Source organism: Takifugu rubripes, chromosome 10 (assembly GCF_901000725.2).
Source record: "Takifugu rubripes chromosome 10, fTakRub1.2, whole genome shotgun sequence".
NCBI classification, from domain to species: Eukaryota; Metazoa; Chordata; class Actinopteri; order Tetraodontiformes; family Tetraodontidae; genus Takifugu; species Takifugu rubripes.
The window spans coordinates 5035499-5057011 of record NC_042294.1 but is presented as its reverse complement, the minus strand read 5'-3'; the positions used below and the strand labels follow the sequence as shown (position 1 = coordinate 5057011).

Genomic DNA, 21513 nt, shown 5'->3' with positions numbered 1-21513 from the left:
GGCTGACCATCTTTAACTATCATGTCCATCAAGGCCTCATCCAGCTTCTGTTTTCTGGATGCTGCGTGGGAGAATGGTTGCTATATGAATACGATACACAACATCTACAATAAATAGACACACTCATACATATATACAGTATATATACACGTATATATTTAGCTTACTGTCAGGATTTCCAGTGTTGAAAGGGTCACAGGTTTGCTGGGTATGATTGTCGTCATGCCGAGCACCCAAGTGTCTCAGCATAGATGATGTGTTGTTGCTGTAACACTTGTGAGCATTGCAAGCACCGCACCGACAAGCAATTGTAATTTTGAGACCCATTTAAAAATTAAAAATTCAATTCAATTATGGAAACATAAAATGTATGCTATGAACTGCATTATACCTTATTTGGTTCTATGAGATCAAAATGATCCCAAACTTTAGAACGTCGCTTATTGGTGGTACTCGCCATTAAACTTGCCAAAATACTCTCACTCTCCAAATCTCTATCTCCTCACAACCCAACAATTTTGAAGCATAATAATGCATCGTATATATTCAAATCTGTCGCACCTGTCAAGCTGTCATTGGATCAGAATGCATTGAAACGCCATGAGCCAATGACACACACTGAAAGACTGAGCGAATGAAAGGCTTCGAAACATTTTGAAGCAATGAAGCGCGAAGCGAAACAGCGATGACGTTCGAATCTTCAAACGTCATTGGTCACGTGACACTGGTGTTTTGATACAAGCTTCGATACAGCGTTTCAAATCGCTCCGCTCCAGGAAGAGTGACAAAAGCGTCGGTATCATTTGCCCATCACTACTGTTACCCGTCTGGAACTAATCGTTCGTCTTTCCTGCAGATCGTCTCTCGGATGCCTGCTCGCGCCGCCCAGCCTGCTCCAGTCTGACTGTGTTTGTCTCTCACCTTCACCCTTTGGCTCTGTTCAGAACATGGACCTCAGTAAACTTGTTTTCAACCTCACCCTATCGTGTGTGTCTGCATTTGGGGTCTCGATTTGTGTCCGGAGATCCTAAAAGAACCCCCAAATCCAGTCCTGAAGTTGTAGAGTGTGGCCCAGTTGTATTACCACCCTCTTGTCCAGTAGACTGTCCTGAGACTCTAAATCCAGCAATGTTTGGGGAGAATAACATCATTACCTACGTACAAAGAAGCTGGCAACCATAACTGATCAAGTGGTGAAGGTTCATCCTTGGAGAAATTCTGGCCTGTATGTACCCTGCACCCCTCTTCCCCATGACTAACAGGCCTGGTCCTTTGGCTGCACCGGTCAGCCTGAAATATGGAGGAGAGACGGTAGAGAGATAGCAATGGTGGAGGAAGTGGATGGCTCCCGACTCCCAACAGTACAAAACAAACTTTTATCGGAGATGAACAACCTGTTTAAATGCTTACAGTGAGGAGAACTCTGGAGGTAGGTTAAGCGAGAGAGAATGTTTGTGCGTACATCACAGCAACTCTGCGCAGCATCTAGTGAATACTATTTTTGCAGTGGAAATCACCAAAAGAGTCCTGGCTTCCAAAAGTAGGTCCTTAAAATGTAGGTCCTTTAGTTTTGTTTCCATTCATGAGAAAATATTAATTAAACTCTTATAAGTTATAAGTGTGTGTGAATATCGTTAGCTGAAAAGACTTCTTACAGCTTTCTTCTGCTATGTGGGCCACAGAATTCCATTGGAGAAGGACCTGGATAAACAAGCTCAATAGCTTTATCTTATTTGATTTAGTTAGAGAAGTCATATTTTCAAAAACACTACTTTTAAACAAAAAAAATAAATAAAAAAAAATACATATGCAAGTTCAAATGGGCCATGGACACTTTTCAAGTCTTCCTCTAATATACATCAGCACAAATATTCTGGGCTTGACTCAGTACAAACATCTGAACTTACTGGATTAAGTTCCTGTTGGGCTGGATGGATGTCCATTTGACATCTTTGTTTTTCCACCTCCCTTGACTTTTCTAGTATTCCAACCTCATCCAGTGTGTGGAGACAATAAGGAACTTCATTCATTGCTAGAAGAATTGATGATGGTGTAGGGAGAGGGAAAGAGGGATCACGGGGTACAGTATGACAATCATCTTGCTTAGTGTGTAAATTTAAAAGATCAGGTGTTTGTGGAGGAGAAGGGGCTCTTCGTCGTTTTTTAACTGCAGCGGGTTGTAGAGGATGTAGAGTTGGAGAAGCAGGTAATGGAGGAAGGGGAGCTCTTCGCCGTTGTTTGCATACACCTTGTTCTTGAGGGTGTTGAGGAGGAGGAAGTGAAGAACAGACAGGTGTTTGTCGTACTTTGAGTGCAGCACTTCCTTGAGGGTGTGGAGAAGGATAAGCTCGTTGGCCTGTTGACCTGGAGGAGTGGGGCCAGCATGCAGAAACATATTTGGAGAAACCTGCAGGGAGGGGGAAAGAGCATATTAAGGATGGCATATCATTGTGAGCTGTTACTACCATTCACTTATGCCAACCCAGGATCCCCGGGTTGGGGAACCTGAACGCCAAGAAGAGCTCAATTATACTGTATGTTATCAGTCACGCATCCCAGTGTTTTCATTGGTTTAATATAAAATTCTCTCTGAAAGTGTATTGCAATGCATATGTAACAAACGATGAGTTTAACCAATTATTAAAAAAAAAAAATCACTTTACAGTTTATTGCTGATTTTGATGCTCAAAGTTTTTTGTCACGTGCTTTGATGATTCAATGCCACCTTCCATCTTGTACCAAAATGACATTTCAAAGCATACTTGAAAAACTGTTCCAATCATGGTTGACTGTATAAACTAACTATTATACACATGCATGTAGAACCATAATAACCGCTTGTATTTTGTTTCTTCCCTCTTTATTACCTCTACTAAGGTGGTTATGTGACTTGATGACTCAGATGTGTCAGTGTTTAATCTCGGAACAAAATAACCATTTATAAACACGATGATTACATTTTGGTGTTCTGCAAAGAGAGCACTGCAAACCTAGAATAACAAAAATGAGCACTGTACAAATGGGAAAAAAACACTGCTGGGAGTCAAATTTTCATAACTTACAGCACTGAAAGAAAGAGTCATTACGTGCACCATACTCAACAGGATGCTTAGTAGCTAGAGGAGGAAAAGGTGACGGAGGAGAGGTAGCCCCTGTCCATTCTTTGTTTTTTATGTCAGGGTTGTGACATTGCACCTGGATAGACAAAAGAACATTTCATGTTTTGATTTTGTAACTTCGAAGTGATATTTTACTAAAACACAATGGATTGTAGATTACAATTGTATGTGAAAAGGAATGCCTGTATCTTAACAAAAAATTCTTACTCTGACTCAGTGACAACATCTAAATTTACTGGTTAAAGTTTGACTCCTTTATGAATCTGTATCAACAAGGTCTGCCTTACTTTGTTAATGTCCAGTTCAGAGGATGGTGTATCCACCTTGTTCAAGTTTACTCCTCTTCTGCTCTCCAGTGTAATGGGACAGTATTGCTCTTCATTCAGCACTGGCAGAATGGATGATGGTGGTGGAGGGAAATGAGGATCATAGCCTATAGTAATACAACCACCTTCCCCAATATAGGTTGAAAGAAAAGTGGGAGCAGGAGGAGGAGGAGGAGGAGAAGGAGGAGGAGGAGGAGCCTTTCTCCTTAATTTGTTCATAATGTCCGAGTTTTGGCCATGCAGCACCTGGATACACAGAAGCACATTTGATTTATGTACCTTGATTAACGCTTTTTAGGGTAGAGGGGAGCAGGAGCAGATCTTTGACTGACTTTTTTTGCAATATCTGCTTGAGAGTGTTGAGGAGAAAAACTTGTGTCTTGTGCGATACGACTGCCAGCCGCATACGATTTGGACAAACCTGCAGAGACAAAAGATATTTTTAAGGACAGCATGATATCAACCTGAGCTGTTACTGTCACTGACTTAAGCTGACCCTTCTGAAGACCAGGATTATCTTGAAAAGAAATGCTTGGTAAAACACAGCAATTCTTACTCAAGTTAATTACTTTTTGATCAGCTTTTCGAGATTTATTTGAGACTTCAGCACTTTCAGCCTTTTTTTTTTTTTTACCCTTTTTACTCTTGATTCAACGATTTAGACAGAAAATTGTTAAAGAAATGAGATTCTCACAGGTGCCAAATCTGTGATATGCATTTACTTTCTATCTATGGATTGAGCAACGTGATAATTAGATGGTTTGAGTGCTCGTCTTTGCAAGGCTTTAGCTTTGAGAGACAGTGACATCTTGTGGCAAATTCAGTGGCGAGATTTTGGGGCAGGTGCTCAGTGAAAAATAAGAGCACGTTGTGTAGCGCATTTGGAACCGCCGACAGCCTTATTTTAGCAGCGTGATATTTATATTAAAACAAACAAACAAACAAACAACAAAAACACATTACAAGCACATGATGAATGTAATTGCACATTTATTTATGTCAAAATGTTATTAAAATTACATGTCTCTTAAATTTGACCATGGCAATGATCAGTCAGTCAAATTTTGGTTTATTTCTCTGGCACATTAGGCTGCAATGAGACATGAGAAAATGTTTTTTTTTTCCCATCAAATGAAAAGGACAGAACAGTTTCATTTTAAACTGATATGCTGGAGTGAGCAAGTTATATCTGTTATTGGCTATCAGCCAGCTTCTTTTGTAGGGGAAACTAAAAACAACAATAAAAACAACAGATAAAAGGAGGGATCGTAGCCAAAGATAGTAAGATAAGTGATGAAATGAAAGTCCTTTCCAGAGGCAGCGTGATTTTGGGACCATTAAAGCAAACCAAATATATGTGCTGCAGTTTGGATCTGAAAGCTATGCAACCTTAACGGGGAGCCTGTGGTTTAACAGTTATTATAGGGTCAATGTGAAATACAACAAGCACATGGAGATAAAGCGATTCCCACAAGCACAATACAATTTGATGTGTGTGATCATAATAATGCCGTCAGTCAAGCCGTTTTTTTTCTCTCACTACTTTAGTCACAATTCCAGAAAGACCAGGTGGCTGATATGTGGTCAAAGTCAATGTCAATGATATCACCAGAATTAAAATAACGGTTTAATTCAGGTTGCTCTGCTGACTTGGTTACATTGGAATTGGCAGCTGCCTTTGACACGTTGGATCATGGGGTTCTGTGATCACACCTTGGACATTGTGGAGGCCTTAGAGCTGTTATTTCAGTTATATTTGACTGAAAACAATTTTTCAATACATCTGAAAGATTTTTCCGACGGAGCGACATCAGAGTGTCATCATTGGGCCTCTGTTATTTAGGATGGACGTCTGTGAATATACACAGGTGTATGTGCTGGTGAGAAGAAGCCTGACCTCGAGCCAGTTTGATATTCTTTGTGACATTTCCTTTCCACCACAAAGCTACAATGACCTCTTTCAAAGCCATTTCTCTTGTTACAAAGTAGTCAGACAGGTTTTTGCCGTGTGATTTTCAAATGAATATCTACACAAATTGATTTTGCAACACTGGACAGGGAACACATGGAAATTTTCTGATTCATTTTTAGATGCACAATTTGATAATATATATGAATATGCCTCGAACCCCTGGCATCAAGTAACATGACCCTTTACTGTGTCAAAGAGTCACCAGACATTTTGTTTAAAATTGCTAAGATTACACCAATAGGATGTACACTTCCTACACTGACTTCAACATCCCCACACTCAAAATATTTTTTGGTGCCTTAATATCCACATTGATAAATGTGTACAGTCTATCTTTCACAATCTCTTTGACTGTATAGTTTAAGGTATTAATCCCATCTTTATCCATGGTCTCACGAGTGTGGAAAAGTTTATCAGGATTCTTTGGATTAACCTCATTGTTTTTGTCTCTCTGATGTTTGATCATTTTGTACTTTCCTGTCATGTGATCAGGTCGATTAATGGACATGCCGTGGAAGATGATCCGCTTATACATGTCATCATCCTCACCCCCCCAGCCCCAGTAAGTGTTTGAGTAGCCGTTAACAGTCAAGAACTGTTGCTTGGAAAAGGAAGAAACGCCACCAAAGATCGTGTTATAAGGCAGCTGGAAGTTGAACTTGTCAATAGCGACAGACAAGTGTCGGGGGGATTCGAAGCATCTGTAGAAGTTCCGATCATCCATAGGGACCAGATCTACGTCGGAGAAGACAAAACACTCGTAATCGTAGTCCTTCAGCGCCTCAGCAAAGCCTACATTCATCAGTTTAGCCCGGTTAAATACTCCCTCTCCATCCTGGTTGATGACATAGATGCCATAGTCCAGCTGTTGCCGCACTAGCATGGGATGGAGGTAAAACAGCAGGTGCTTCAGGTGCTCATGCCGATTCCGATAGGGGATAATGATCGCCACCTAAGCAGATACAGATACAGATCTGTCTATAAACCATTATCCATACACACACCTATTCAAATACATTGGTGTGCACATATAAAGAGAAAATACAATTCAGTCTTCACCTTTTAGCCCCATAAAATGAGGTCATTGTTTTAAGAGAGTTCTTTCCTTACCTTGTGTTTGGAGACACAGTCAGCTGGCTTGTGTCTTCCTCCGTCCTGAAGAGGAGTGCTTATTTTTCTTCTGACTTCATTCCAAGTCCAGGAATGACTAAAGTCCACCGAGAAAGGTCCAATAAGGTTTTGAGGGTGGTCAGGGCAGGGGTCCAGGGTGTCCATGGGAGCTGGTTCTTCTGTCTGTTGACCAGCATTTAAGACATAACTCTGTTTCTCCAGCAGCTTGTCCAAGCGTTTTTTAATAATGTTGGAAAATGAATTGGTGGCATTTCCCAAGAAATCAGCCTGAGGTAAATAAATTAAATGGCTACTATTGTAGTAGAATAGCAGCACAACCACAGTCATCACACTGAGTAAAGCACATAGGATCAAGATTTGACTGAAAATTTTCAGCATTGTTGCCAGCTCAGTGGCTGAGTGTTTAGCGCCCCACAGGAATCACCTCCCCTCGGTTACAAAGGAGAAAAAGCAGACGAACAAGTTTTGCATTAGCAAGCAGCCTCCTCATACCTGTATTTTTTTTTTTTTTAATGTTCTGCTGTGTTCTGCTCTAGCGTAACCAATAGTGGCAAAGGTGAAGAGCCTGGATACATGTTTAGAAAGTAGGCTTAGAAGGCAGCTTCCTATCAGGGAGAAATTAATCACAACCCATTTTCACTTTAATTGCCTCTAATTATCTGCTAATATTTGCCGCTTCATTACCTGTCTCAGTAAACTATAAAAATCAGCCCAACAGTCTGGTTGAATGTGATTGTGTTGGAAGCAAACACAGTGGTCCAATGCATTTTCACTTTGTTACACTGAAACCTGTCCACACCCTGCACCCTGGAGCAAACTGTTGAGGTTTTTCCAGTGTCTGTTGCACTATTGGAAGACATACAGAAAGTCACCCTCACCCCAAGCTCACCCTGTTTTAAGTATGTGAATTTCACAATTGAAACCCAACAGAAAAACTAGTTCTTACCATTAAAAGCAGCTTTCCTTAAACATACCAGCCACTAGTCCTGCGGATTGGGTGGCAGTGAAGCAATGATTGCATGAAACAAATAACATTTAATGAGGAGGTTTTATTTGAAACCCAGGTGAGACATGAACCCCACTCAGAAGCAGCACACTGTACATATGAGAAAGTCCACCTGGATTGTCGTGGATTCAATCAATAGACATTCCAGTGCCTATTGGTTTGAAACCTTCTATTTTACCCGATAAAGAAGGTAATTCCTCTAAGCTATTGATGGAGAACAGCTCCAGTCAAAGGCTCAAACTGGAGCACAGGCTCAGCTTAAAAAAGAAAAAAAGACATGAAATCTTTGGATTCCTCTAAGAGGGAATTTGCGTTTCACCACATGGATCTTTTTCTGGGAGGAAGATGTGAATTCACCCCTTTTCTGTTTTATTTTTGGACAGCAGGTAGCAAATTTTCCTTTATCCCTCTTTTTTTTCCTACAAACATATTACCTTTTAAAACACCAGTTAAATGGGATGTTGCTTAGAGCTCCATTCAAAATCATAATTACTCAGCGTACCTCCAGGAAAATACATCAGGTGTGTGAAAAATAAGGAGCTGGGAAATATGAGGTGGTCAGTGGGTAGCAAGACAGCAAATATACATCGATTATATCTGACAGAAAAGCGCAAAGCAAACAGGAGTGGTCTGTACAGGTGTTCACACCCACAACCTTTTCTATGGAGAGGTGAGAGGGGAAGCAGCAACAAGAACCCATTGCTGTGGTTACGACACTAACATTAGCCATTCATCTAAAAGTGTCAGAAGCATTGCTCAATAGGCTCATTACCCCAGGTACGATATACATAAGCCAGTGGTGGGATGTGCTTTTTGGCTTTCAACACATCCCCAAAGCACAAGTTACGATTGACTAAAATTCAGAAGCAGAACCCAGGAATACAGACAGGACACGTGATCCCATGGGAAAAAGAGCTTTCACAACTGTATGCTGGGAACACGCTTTGCAGGTGCGGCTCAAACATGCAGAAGTTAATCGTGTGTGAATCGTGCAAAGGAACAGAGCTCTTCGGTGGAGGGAGCCGTGGAGACCTCAGGAGGAAAGAAAAGACAGTTCCAAGGATCTGAAGTCCATGACCGCATCACTGCTGACCATACCAACACGATCTGAGCTGATCGCCATGTACCAGTCGCCACGTGCCAGCTGCTTTAAAGGCCTCCAATCACATTGATTAGCTGTAGGTGTGGAAGCAGCCAACACGAGCAAGAAAAACGCGCCAACCACGCTCCCTATAGGAAGCACAGAGCAACAACAGCGCCCCACAACAACCGGGGGTCAGACAGCAGATATGAATTCTTGCAAAAAGATTGATGTGTCCTGGTCTTAGGGCTTCTTGAGCTCCTTGTCTGGTAACATTACTGCAGCTTTTGTACAGCCCATTAAATCAACAGAATAACTGACTTCAGCTGTTCTCACCTAAAGGAAAGATGTTTAACTACCGTACATTTGAAAACCATGCCATGCAACGGTCACTCTCAGGCATGCTTAAATGGGTGGAAACAATGCTTTCTTTGTGCTAGCTGAATATATTCCAATCAAAACATCTCTTTTGTTTCACATTTGTTTATCTGCACAAGTTTTGCATGGCCACATGCACCCTTTATCTCTGCCAAACCATGGTGACCTTCCAGGAACACCCACTAACTCCCTTCATGACAGTGATATCACACTGTTGTCATTGACGTTTTTGCTTATGACCATATATTGCATGGCCTGCCCTCCGCACAGATGCCATATGGAGGTAATGCCTTAATTGGTGGGTGGGGAGAAAAGGTTTATATCAATCAATCAATCAATCAATCAATCAATCTTTATTTATATAGCGTCTTATACAATCAAAATTGTTTCAAGGCGCTTTCCAGAATCCCAGGGCCTGACCCCAGACAAGCAACAGTGGCAAGGAAAAACTCCCCTTTAACAGGAAGAAACCTTGAGCAGGACCAGGCTCATGTAGGGGGACCCTCCTGCTGATGGCCGGCTGGGTAAAGAGAGAGGAGAAGGGGGAGGACAGGTAGAGGATAGGATAGGTAGGAGAGGAGAGGGGTAGAGGAGAGGAGAAGTAGAGTGAAGGGGAGGTAGAGGAGAGGAGAAGGAGGAGGAGGGGAAGAGGAGAGGAAAGAAGAGGAGAGGGAGAGGAAAAGGAGAAGGAGGGGAGAGGAGAGGAGAGGAGAGGAGAGGAGAGGGAGAGGCACAGAGCACAGAAACACACACAAAAAATATGATGCACAATCACTTCAGCGGGGCCGGAGGTCATTGTGCAGCTCCGAGGGCGGCGATACCTGTAAATAAATAGAAGGGGGGGGGGAGAGAAGCAGAAAAACTACACAAGAATCAGCATAACTAGTCTGCTTGATGAGGAGAGGAAAGAAGAGGAAAGGAGAGGAGAGGAAACCATGACCCAGTGGAGTGACAGAGGCCTGTCAGGTGATCATGTTTCCGGACCCCGGCAGCCTTGGCCTATAACAGCATAACTAAGATGTGACCTAACGATTAGACGACCCCCTAAGTATGATAATTTGTCTGTCTATGATAGTAACTGGAACTACTTATATAAGGCACTGCCTCCTGCTTTAGTTGTTTTACCCCTTCGATGAAGGTACGGCCTGGTTGCAGCTTATCTGTGCTGTTCGACCAACTGTTAATTCTGTAGTTCCAGTTACTATCATAGATAGACAGATTATCATACTTAGGGGGTCGTCTAATCGTTAGGTCACATCTTAGCTGTGCTGTTATAGGCCAAGGCTGCCGGAGTCCGGAAACATGATCACCTGACAGGCCTCTGTCACCCCACTGGGTCATGGTTTCCTCTCCTCTCCTCTCCTTTCCTTTCCTCCTCCTCATCAAGCAGACTAGTTATGATGATTCCTGTGTAGTTTTTCTGCTTCTCCCCCCCTCTATTTATTTACAGGTATCGCCGCCTTCGGAGCTGCATGACGACCTCCAGCCCCGCTGACCCATTGTATAGTGTATTTTTGCGTGTGTTTCTGTGCCTCTCCTCTCCTTCCCTCTCCTCTCCTCCTCTCCTCTCCTTTCCTCTCCCCCTCCCTCTCCCTTCCCTCTCCTCTCCTCTCCTTTTGTCTCTCTCCACCCAGCCGGCCATCAGCAGGAGGGTCCTGCTACATGAGCCTGGTCCTGCTCAAGGTTTCTTCCTGTTAAAGGGGAGTTTTTCCTTGCCACTGTTGCTTGTCTGGGGTTAGGCCCTGGGATTCTGGAAAGCAGGTAAAAGCACGGCATGCTAACGCATATTTCCTCTGGTGGTCATGACTTAAAGTGCAACAGTGCTTGAATGTGTGCTTGCTACTTGTTGCAGAAGGTCGTGCTTCCTCCCGCCATCCTTCCGTCTAGAGCGCTTTGCCCTAAGGGCGCGTGCGCTAGTTTGCACTGGGTAGGTAAGGCGCAGCAATGCGCGTCACTGACTCCCTCACTCACTCAGTTGATAGATAAATGGTAATGGGGCTGTTCTCGCTGCAGTTGGCTGCCGGCTGGTGTCAGTGGGTCGCGTTGCCCCAGAGGGAACCTCTTACGGAGTGGTGGCGCCACCAAATACAGTAATTTTTTTTGTTGAGTATTGGATTTAATAATAAAATTGTAGCACATAACCCTCAATCCCGTCTCTGCCTCTGTAGTAGAAGCTTATCTGCGTGTGCCTAACCAAGTGATTGTTCACTGGTTAATTCCTGGGGTGAAATTCCCCAGGTGGCATTGTCGTCAACCGTTACACCTCTCACTCGCCACACATAGTCATGCCTGACTTCTTAAACTTTCAACCTCTGCTTGCAGGAGCCAGAAGGTTCCAACCTTTAACCTCTGTCATGACCACTTGGCTCCGAATGACCACAACATAAACGGGGAGACCAAGCACTTTTAACAAAATGGATTTATTGAAAAGTAAAGTGAACAGTCAATGGTAACGGTGAAAGCAGTAGGGTGCAACAGGGTATAATCAGAATCCAACGAGGGTAATCCCAACGAGGCTTTAACAACGGGACTGGCACTCTCCAGTGGACGCGTTCGGCAGCAGCTGACCCTCGGCCGATCAGCCCCATCTCCGTCCTGAACACGGGTTTTTAAGCCATCACTGGTTCATCAGGTTAATGAGCCCCACCTGGAGTGGTGGCCTCCCAAACAGGTCCAGACAGCTCCAGCTGCAGGCCAAGCACAACACCAGACCAGGCGCAGCCAAAGACACCATATCCCAAATATTAAACCCAGACGTGAGGCCACCTAATGGGCCGTCACACCTCCCCCCAAAAGATAAAGGCCCATAGCAGGAGGGGGAGTTAATTACCAAAACCCATTAAACGAAAAAGAAAATATTTTAACCAAAAGAAACCTTCATACACACATGCTCATGCACACTCTCAAACATTACAGCCTCACACTTGCAACTCACGTGACCCCAAGCATTCGGCCTGTCTCTCACCCAAGTGAGTACTTATCGGCCGTCCAGCTATCCGGCGCCTGGAAAGCACATTTAAGGGCGACAAACAAAGACATAGGCGGACAGACAGACACAGAACAACCGAGGCTCACTCGGACGGAGCTCGGGAGAGAGCGTCTGCCATAACATTCTCCACCCCACGAATGTGTTTAATCACTAAATTGTTACGATACATGGTGGTAGCAGACCCGAACGCAGGCCAGGACACAGTGGGGGAGAGGTCAAGGGCTTTATTTACAGGGAAGGGGAGCACACATTAACAGAAACAGTCCTCCTGGACCGCATGGGGATCGGGAGGCAGCGTCCGCCCGTCCCAGGTCCATCGGCGAGTTCCCAAACCAGACGCAGTCCCCCTGGACTGCCGGGAACTAGGAACACCGGTGAGTCCTCAAACGGCTGCAGTCCTCCTGGACCGGCGAGGACTCGGGAGTCCGGCGCAACACGCTCGCCTCACGAACGTGCCCCAAGACACTGGGGACAAAGCAGTCCTCCTGGACTGCTGGCGATTAGGAGGCAGCGTCTGCCCCTCCAAGGTCCATCGGCGAGTTCCCAAACCAGACGCAGTCCCCCTGGACTGCCGGGAACTAGGAACACCGGTGAGTCCTCAAACGGCTGCAGTCCTCCTGGACCGGCGAGGACTCGGGAGTCCGGCACAACACGCTCGCCTCACGAACGTGCCCCGAGACACTGAGGGCAGAGGCAGTCCTCCTAGACTGCAGGGGAGCAGGAGCGGTCCTCCAGGAGACACAGAACAGGAACAGGAGCGGCCCTCCAGGAAAACCAGGAATAGGAGCGGCCCTCCAAGGCAACAGGAACACAGGAACAGGAGCCAACACCAAGGAACCCAAACAAGCTCCCACACTAGACCAACAAACAGACTCCCAACACGAACAGACACCCTGGCCCTGACAGGCAGGCACAACCTGCTTAAATAGGCAGCAAGATGTAAATTGCCTACAGGTGCGCCCGCCTGCAGTGCCAGCTGCACCCAATTGTGCTCAACACCACACCCTGCAGGCCAAAGACAGACACAACCCAGAAATCCCAACATAAATTGTAAGGCTGTAAGAATAAAGACCACCGCATCAACCTTTGATTGGAGTTTTGCAATGAGTTTAGGAACGTCAGGGGATTATGGTCCGAGTAGACCACTACTTGGGAACCCCCGCCCACATAAACATCAAAGTGCATCAACGCCCAAACCAATGCTAATGCTTCTTTTTCAATAACCGAATAGTTCAGCTGATGGTTCTTGAACTTTCGGGAAAAATAGCATACTGGACGATCGATTCCATTTCCATCTGCCTGTAAAAGCACCGCACCGGCCCCGACATGACTCGCGTCCACCTGCAGCTGAAATGGGTCATTCAATCGCGGCGCAGCCAAAACCGGTGCTGAGCTCAACAGTAATTTTGCATTCTCAAATGCACGCTGACATTCCGGAGACCAGACAAACACGGATTTAGCTTTTAACAAATCTGTTAATGGTGAAACCACCGTCGAGAAATTTACGCAAAACCCCCGGTAATACCCAACCATTCCCAAAAACCTCATTAACTCCTTTTTGGTGGTAGGAGGAGGAAAGGAATGGATAGCCTCAACCTTGGCACTGACAGGCCGAACTGCCCCCTGCCCCACGATTTTGCCTAGGTAGGTTACCGTAGCTTTTGCGAATTCGCACTTAGCCAAGTTGAGAGTGAGGTTCGCCGATGCCAATCTCTCAAAGAGCGCGCGCGTGCGCGCAATGTGATCGTCCCACTATGGACAATTACATCATCCAAATAAACAGCGCATCCCTCCAACCCAGCGACCACTCGGTTCATGAGCCGTTGGAATGTGCTAGGGGCATTCCGAAGACCGAACCCCATAACCCGATATGAATAGAGCCCAGATGGTGTAACGAATGCGGAGATTTCTTGTGCGCGTGGAGTAAGCCTTATCTGATAATAACCCTTTAAAAGATCAAATTTACTCCCGAATTGTACAGCACCAACCCGATCAACACAGTCATCGATCCTAGGCAAAGGGAATGAGTCTGGCTTAGTCACTGCGTTTACCTTCCGGTAATCGGTGCAAAACCGATAGGTGTTATCAGCCTTCCGTACGAGCAAACACGGTGACGCCCAGCTAGAAAATGAAGGCTGAGCCAGATTATTCTTTACTAAATACTCCACACAATCATCTAAAGCTTTGCTTTTCTCAGGTGCCACGCGGTAAAAATGCTGTTTTATTGGGCTTGTTTCACCCACATCAATATCGTGTGTAATTAAATGGGTGCAAGAAGGTGTGTCAGAAAATAAAGATTTAAACTCCAGAATCAAATCTTTTAATTCTTCAGCGCGATCTTCACCCAGATGTCCCACAAGTTTGTCTAACTCCGCCAATTTAACAGAATTATCCAACCTCCCCAGCAGCACCGCATCATCAGGACCGACCCCGTCATCTCCACCTGCCACCTGAAGAGACGGCGCCCCGCCCCCACCCAGAGCTACTGCTTTCGCTCCCCCCGAAGCATTGGAAGAGGTGTAATAAGGTTTTAGGAGATTAACGTGACAAAGCTGCGTAGCCCGCTTGCGATCAGGAGTAGACACCACGTAATTCGTCTCAGAGATTTTCATCTTGATCATATAAGGACCCGAAAACTTTGCAGCAAACGGAGACCCAGGGAGAGATAGTAACGCGAGCACTTGGTCTCCTGGACTGAACACACGGAGTTTTGATTTTTCGTCAAATCGTTTTTTCATTTGTTTTTGTGCTTCAGTTAAATTGTCACTGGCCATCTTCCATGCCAAAAATAGCTTCCGCCGAAAACCATGTACATAATCAACCAAGTTATCCGGTGAATCGGATATTTTGGTATCACCTCGTAAAACATCCAAGGGACAGCGAACTTGGTGCGCAAACACTAATTGGTTAGGGCTAAACCCAGTGCTCTCCTGCACTACACTCCTGGCTGCGAGTAACAACCAGGGTAGGCCCTCTTCCCAATCCCGGTTAAGATCAATACAGTAAACTCTCAATAGAGACTTCAGTGACGTGTGAAAACGCTCAAGAGCACCCTGGCTCTGAGGATGGTACGCACTACTAATATTGTGCTGAATACGTAACTGGCGGAGTGCATCCGCAAAAGCAGCCGACGTAAAATTTGACCCCCTGTGACTCTGGACGACCCGGGGAATACCAATATATCGCCGATATGTTTTATTGACTCCAAAATGCCCAGACGCCTCTCCGTGCGCAGTTTCCAACACTACGTCGCGATACCCTATAGGGATCACCACTTGGGTCACCGGACCTGCCACATCCGACTTCTCTGGGGGCGAATACTTGCGTAGCAGGAGACCTTGATCGATAGCGTACTCTGCACTAGAGCCTAAGGACACTCGCTCAAACAGAAAGGACAAAGATGTCTTCTTTTTGCGCCAGGCTCACTTTCTCACGCGACAGTGATGGAGGAAGAACTGGAACATATTTCCCGTTAGAGGAGCTAGATCGTGTCGACAGATTTTTAGACATAGCCCTCGTCATTGCGCACGCTGTAAAGACCTCAGGAAACGCTGTAGAACAATCGTTCTGCTGTGTGTTTGGTACTGGATTAGTTTTAACCATAGGAGGCACAGGCTCGGGCCACACTCGACCGCCTGCTAGATTGTTGCCCAAAAGGACATCCACGCCATCAATTGGCAATGTAGGACGGACACCTACATTTACAACTCCATCAACCAACCCCGAGCTTAAGTGAATTTTATGTATTGGGACTGAAAATGAATTTAGACCAATTCCACGAATTAGCACACTCGTTCCCGTGTCTGACACATCATCAAAAGGCAAAACCTTTTCACTAATGAAACTAACGCAAGCTCCAGTGTCCCTCAAAATACGGACACGGACTTTCTTCGCATCGCCCACAATTGACACGAACCCCTCCGTAATAAATGGACTGTAGTCGATATGTTGAGTTGTAGTTGCGACATCTTTGCCATTTATGTTTAGGATCGGGCGCACCGACTCACGTTCAGTTTGGGGGGCATCAATTTGAGCTGGAGCCGCACATCCCACTGGTTTAGTGCTCCCAGAACGAATTTTATTTCGAGCTGCGAGTAAAGGACATTCCTTTTTCCAATGGCCTGGCTCAAAACAATAGCGACACTTTTCACCCGAATCGTCCTGATAGCGGGCTGCATTACCATGCCTGCTCGAAGGCCTCTTTGCGCGTCATTGCCCGAAAAGAAACGGCGACCGAAACGGCTATACTCTGGTTGAGAACGATCTGGACGGCTATACTCCAATTGTGACCGAACACGGGAGGGTTTGTGAGTTAACACAAATTCGTCCGCAAGGACGGCGGCTTGAGCAGCGGATGTTACTTTATTCTCCTGCACATAGGTTGCAATCCTCTCAGGCAATATGTTCCTAAACTGCTCCAGGATTAATAAATCAGTCAATGTCTCGTAAGTATTTGCGCCCACAGACACACACCATCGATTGAAAAGGCTCACAAGTTCCCTGGCCACGTCCGTATAAGTTTGTTTGTCCGTTTTTCGCCAATTCCTAAATTTCTGTCGATAGTGTTCAGGAATTCTTTCATATGCTTTTAATACAGCATTTTTCACCGTTTCATACTCCCTTCTCTCCGCAGGTGACAACGCAATGAACGCCTCCTGGCCCTTGCCCGTTAAGACAGTTTGGAGCTGTTTATTTGGATGATGTAATTGTCCATAGTGAGACGTGGGGCGATCACATTGCGCGCACGCGCGCGCTTTTTGAGAGATTGGCATCGGCGAACCTCACTCTCAACTTGGCTAAGTGCGAATTCGCAAAAGCTACGGTAACCTACCTAGGCAAAATCGTGGGGCAGGGGGCAGTATTACCTGATCCGAAACGCCCCAGCCATGTTCAGTCGCGAAATGCTCAAATAAAGAGAAAAAAATCTCTGGATCGCGCTCATTAAAGTTAGGCAGTAACTTAACCATATTATTCACATTGCCCTGCTCACTGCGATGATTACGCATCCGTTCCATTTCCAACAAGCGCTCCTCTTCTTTAGTTCTCAACTCTAGTCTCTTCAGTATTCTTTAATTCATAAAAGAATGAAAGTGAATCTGTTGACATGAAACCAATGTGGGTTCCCTTCATCACAAGACTAAAATCATTTTAACAAAGAGCTATGTCAAACAGGATGCTGTTTAATCTAATTTTGTTACAGAATGATACCAGATCCTCCTGGTGTGAACAAACCATTAAACATGAATGTAGATTCTTAAAAGCTGTGTAATGGCTAAAGTACAAAAGCCACAAAATACGGTGCATTCATCCAGGTCATTGCGATCAGCCATTTATTTAATGCTCTTTTCTATACAGCTGTGACTCAGATCTGCACAAATAAACCTCAATGTGAGCACAACTTTTGAAAAAAGTTATCCTGAAACATTCGACATTTTTTCCATTTTGTTTTTATTTAAGCAGAGGATTAAAATGTATGATGCATTTTTCCATGCTCAGTCACATCCAATTAATATGTACAAAAAAAACCCCACTTTCTATTGACTCCCATATGTGTGATAGTGCCTCTCATGTTCAGCAAAGTAAACTGCAACCTCAATCCGAAGTCTTTCCCTGGAACGCCAACAATGGTCAGAATTCCAGCTCATGTTGTTGCTGGCAATTATAATTGCCTCTTTCGCCTTTATTGTTATGGTGCCTTAATATCCACATTGATAAATGTGTACATTCTATCTTTCACAATGTCTTTTACTGTATAGTTTAAGGTATTAATCCCATCTTTATCCATAGTCTCACGAGTGTGGGACAGTTTGTCCAGCCTCTCTGGATTGTCAGCATTGTGATCATCTCTATCATGTTTGATCATTTTGTACTTTCCTGTCATGTGATCAGGTCGATTAATGGACATGCCGTGGAAGATGATCCGCTTATACATGTCATCATCCTCACCCCCCCAGCCCCAGTAAGTGTTTGAGTAGCCGTTAACAGTCAAGAACTGTTGCTTGGAAAAGGAAGAAACGCCACCAAAGATCGTGTTATAAGGCAGCTGGAAGTTGAACTTGTCAATAGCGACAGACAAGTGTCGGGGGGATTCGAAGCATCTGTAGAAGTTCCGATCATCCATAGGGACCAGATCTACGTCGGAGAAGACAAAACACTCGTAATTGTAGTCCTTCAGCGCCTCAGCAAAGCCTACATTCATCAGTTTAGCCCGGTTAAATACGCCCTCTCCATCCTGGTTGATGACATAGATGCCATAGTCCAGCTGTTGCCGCACTAGCATGGGATGGAGGTAAAACAGCAGGTGCTTCAGGTGCTCATGCCGATTCCGATAGGGGATAATGATCGCCACCTAAGGAGATAAAATAAGCCTGATTTAAATACAAAGAATAATTTCCACTTTAGTCTTAATAAAAAAAACAACAAGTCTAAAAAAATGGCTTTCAGGATTTGCTAACATGTGGAACCTATTGTGGCATACAATCAATCAATCTTTATTTATATAGCGTCTGTTTCTAGGCGCTTTACAGAATCGCAGGGCCTGACCCCAAACAAGCGACAGTGGCAAGGAAAAACTCCCCTTTAACAGGAAGAAACATTGAGCAGGACCAGGCTCATGTAGGGGGACCCTCCTGCTGATGGCTGAATGGGTAGAGAGGGAAGAGAAGGGGGGAGGACAGGTAAAGGAGAGAATAGGTAAAGCATAATATAGCATAATACATTATATTAGCGTAATTACAGTTTGTTGTAACATATATAATGAATAAATGTTTGTGTGTAATGAAGGTAGATATAATACAATCATACAAGCAGTCTGAACTACACCAAGAATGGTCATATGGGGTGTCTGTCAAAGCTATCCATGATGATGTCCAAAATTAATACAGAAATCATATTTAAACAAGAGACAAAAAAAGCCCAATAATGTCCTCATTTTTGTGAAAACATCTCAGGATACAAGATGCCTTTTCAGTAGGTTCCTCCCTAATTTTCTCACTCACTCCAGAATTGTGGCACCTGCAAAAGCCTATTTTTTGTAATAAGGTATGACAATCACCTAGTTGACAGATGGTATAACAGTTGGCAAACAGTTGACAGATGGCGTAACACCAATACAAATTACAAAAAGCAGGTAGGAGCTGAACAGCAGTGGAAGACAAACATAGAATGACAGTGCTGAAAATCAGATTACTGTTGCTGTGTTCATGAAAAAACAAGTGAGAAGCCCAAACATTGTTTTAGGCGTGTGAACACTTCTAGCATTGTTCAAATTCTTTCTTCATTGAAACCTGCCTAAAGCACCTTCTGTGACGGGTGCAGTTTGGAGCCAAATGCAGCACTCTGGAAAGCTGGACCGTAGTAATGACTTTTATTAACACACGGGCAAACAGGAACTCAGGCAGACAAGGAAACAGGTGGGTGATCAGTGACTGAGAGCAGGTGTGTGATCAGTGACTGAGAGCCGGTGTGTGATCAGTGACTGAGAGCCGGTGTGTGATCAGTGACTGAGAGCCGGTGTGTGATCAGTGACTGAGAGCAGGTGTGGTGATGGTGTGGTGTGAGCAGGGCAGTGGAAAAGTACTGGGACAGGAGGGAACTGGGGAAAAGGGGCTGTGACATCTTCAGTGTTATTTCAATATTTAGACTTTCCATGGTAGCAATTTAAAATGAAAATACTGAAGATTAAAAATAAATACATTAATTAAAAAATAAATACAATTTTAAAATTTATATATATATAAATACTGTATAACTATGTACACACACACACATATACAGTATATATATATAGGTATTTTCATCTTCTGTAGAGTAAGTCAAGGAATGTGTGCATCACGGTTTAGCTTTTTTAAACATCACTAATTGTTTTAAAATGGTATCTTATTTTAAAAAACACATTTGTATAGCAGTGTCTCGTAATGATAAAGCCGTCAATGCCCGTTCTCAGGCTAATGGACAGGATAAATGTACTGTTTTGCACTTTTGCAGCTGGATTCATTTTATCAGTTCTACTTAATGTTTCTTCTTTAACTCTAATGAGGTTAGAGCTTTGTGGGAGTTCTTTTCTTACCTTGTGCTTGGAGACACAGTCACCTGGCTTGTGTCTTCCTCCATCTCGAAGAGAAGCACTGATTTTTCTTCTGACTTCATTCCAACTCCGGTTATGACTAAACTCCAACGAGAAAGGTCCAATAAGGTTCGGAGAATCGTCGGAGCAAGGTTTCAAACTGTTGTTGTTGCCTTCTTCTTTAAAAATTAGTGCCTCTCCCTCCAACAGCTCATCCAAATGCTTTTTTAAAGCCTGGGAAATGGACACTGTAGCATTTCCCATAAAATCTTTTGGAGATGAATAATTTAAAACGGTGCTTTGGCTGTAAAGCACAAACACAATTCCAGCCATCACAGTCACTAAAGCACACAAAACTACAAGAACACTAAAATATTTCTGCATTGTTGCCAACTCAGTGTTGCACACTGAGACAAAAAGGTTTCACCCTCTATGGATAAAGGCAATAAAACCGGTTTGTCAACCTGGTCTTCCAGGAAGATTTACAGATCGTATCACCTTATATGTTCGGTCAAAGTTCATTTGAGCAACGTCATTTCTTTTTAGTGAAGTGCTTTATTGGTTCATAAACAAAGCTTGGCAGCAAATCATACCACCTAGCTCAAAGATAAAAAGAGAGAGCAATGTCCAACTTATCACTGGATCAACTATACTATTAGATGCAACCATGAATGCAGATGCATTCACTTGTGTTTGGGGTAGAATTTCAACCAGTACCCATTACACATGTGTTTTGTCATGTGTTTTTTTTGTTGAGCTAAGTGAAAACTTTCTTTCCTTGCATGTTTTTGGTGCACACATTTAGTATGGTGGCAGTTGTGTAAATAAAGACATATTTGGCACCATTGAAACCACAATTCCCAGGTCTACTTGAAGGAACTTAAAGGTTGGATTCCAGCACAGGGAAATAGTAAAAACTACAGTAAATACCAGGGAAGACCTACACAGCCACAGACAGCATGGACGTAATATTTACATGAATTCAGGGAAATGAGCAATACAGACTCTAAGTGTAGCATTGAGGCAACAGTACAGCAAAACCCAAAAAAATAAAAAAAGACAGAAGCTGATTCTGACAGGAATAAAACTCAAAACCTTTTTGCCAAGAGGTAGCTAAACAATTGCACCCTATAATGGATTTTAGTTTATTCTCAAGCTTGAAGTTTGAAGTTTTTTGTCTTTAGAGCCCCGAATCACAAACATTGTTACCTCGGAGGTCTCTACAAGCTGCAGAGCTGTGACATCCTCTCTCCTTAGACCTTCTAACTCGGGACAAACTTGAAACCCTGATGAAAGGACCTGTATCAACTGAAAAACATGCAAAAGGAAAAGGAAGAGAAAAGAACACTCATGTGGTTTTAATATCTTGATAGCTGGTGAAATTTTCAAACATCAAGATTTTACATCAATGCTTAGGTTGTTGAGAGGGTTTTAAATTAATTTTGC

At 43.9% G+C, this 21513-nt stretch overlaps 3 protein-coding genes across 3 annotated transcripts; all 3 read right to left on the bottom strand.

The window, feature by feature from the left end:
* Positions 1–1722: 1722 nt before the first annotated feature.
* Positions 1723–4019, bottom strand: LOC115251352 (uncharacterized). Its single transcript, XM_029843209.1, has 3 exons — positions 3778–4019; positions 3407–3691; positions 1723–2407 (listed from the first exon to the last, which is right to left on the bottom strand). Exons 1-3 carry the CDS (start codon positions 3898–3900, stop codon positions 2117–2119), a joined length of 699 nt encoding a protein of 232 aa, XP_029699069.1. The 5' UTR covers positions 3901–4019; the 3' UTR covers positions 1723–2116.
* Positions 4020–4410: 391 nt separating this feature from the next.
* On the bottom strand, positions 4411–6933 carry LOC101065400 (beta-1,4-galactosyltransferase 1-like). The gene is made up of 2 exons (XM_011620604.2): positions 6528–6933; positions 4411–6369 (listed from the first exon to the last, which is right to left on the bottom strand). Exons 1-2 carry the CDS (start codon positions 6924–6926, stop codon positions 5671–5673), a joined length of 1098 nt encoding a protein of 365 aa, XP_011618906.2. The 5' UTR covers positions 6927–6933; the 3' UTR covers positions 4411–5670.
* A 10382-nt stretch (positions 6934–17315) lies between these two features.
* Positions 17316–20508, bottom strand: LOC101063106 (beta-1,4-galactosyltransferase 1-like). Its single transcript, XM_029842994.1, has 2 exons — positions 20071–20508; positions 17316–18351 (listed from the first exon to the last, which is right to left on the bottom strand). The coding sequence occupies exons 1-2, from the start codon at positions 20449–20451 to the stop codon at positions 17689–17691; spliced, it is 1044 nt and encodes a 347-aa protein (XP_029698854.1). The 5' UTR covers positions 20452–20508; the 3' UTR covers positions 17316–17688.
* Positions 20509–21513: the final 1005 nt, after the last annotated feature.

Coding starts and splice junctions, on each gene's coding strand:
- LOC101063106 (XM_029842994.1), bottom strand. CDS start 20,451: ATGCAGAAATATTTTAGTGTTCTTGTAGTTTTGTGTGCTTTAGTGACT. Junction 18,352..20,070: donor ACTGTGTCTCCAAGCACAAG/GTAAGAAAAGAA, acceptor TTATCTCCTTAG/GTGGCGATCATTATCCCCTA.
- LOC115251352 (XM_029843209.1), bottom strand. CDS start 3,900: ATGCTGTCCTTAAAAATATCTTTTGTCTCTGCAGGTTTGTCCAAATCG. Junction 3,692..3,777: donor AAGCAGATATTGCAAAAAAA/GTCAGTCAAAGA, acceptor CTGTGTATCCAG/GTGCTGCATGGCCAAAACTC. Junction 2,408..3,406: donor CTGAACTGGACATTAACAAA/GTAAGGCAGACC, acceptor CCCTCCCTGCAG/GTTTCTCCAAATATGTTTCT.
- LOC101065400 (XM_011620604.2), bottom strand. CDS start 6,926: ATGCTGAAAATTTTCAGTCAAATCTTGATCCTATGTGCTTTACTCAGT. Junction 6,370..6,527: donor ACTGTGTCTCCAAACACAAG/GTAAGGAAAGAA, acceptor GTATCTGCTTAG/GTGGCGATCATTATCCCCTA.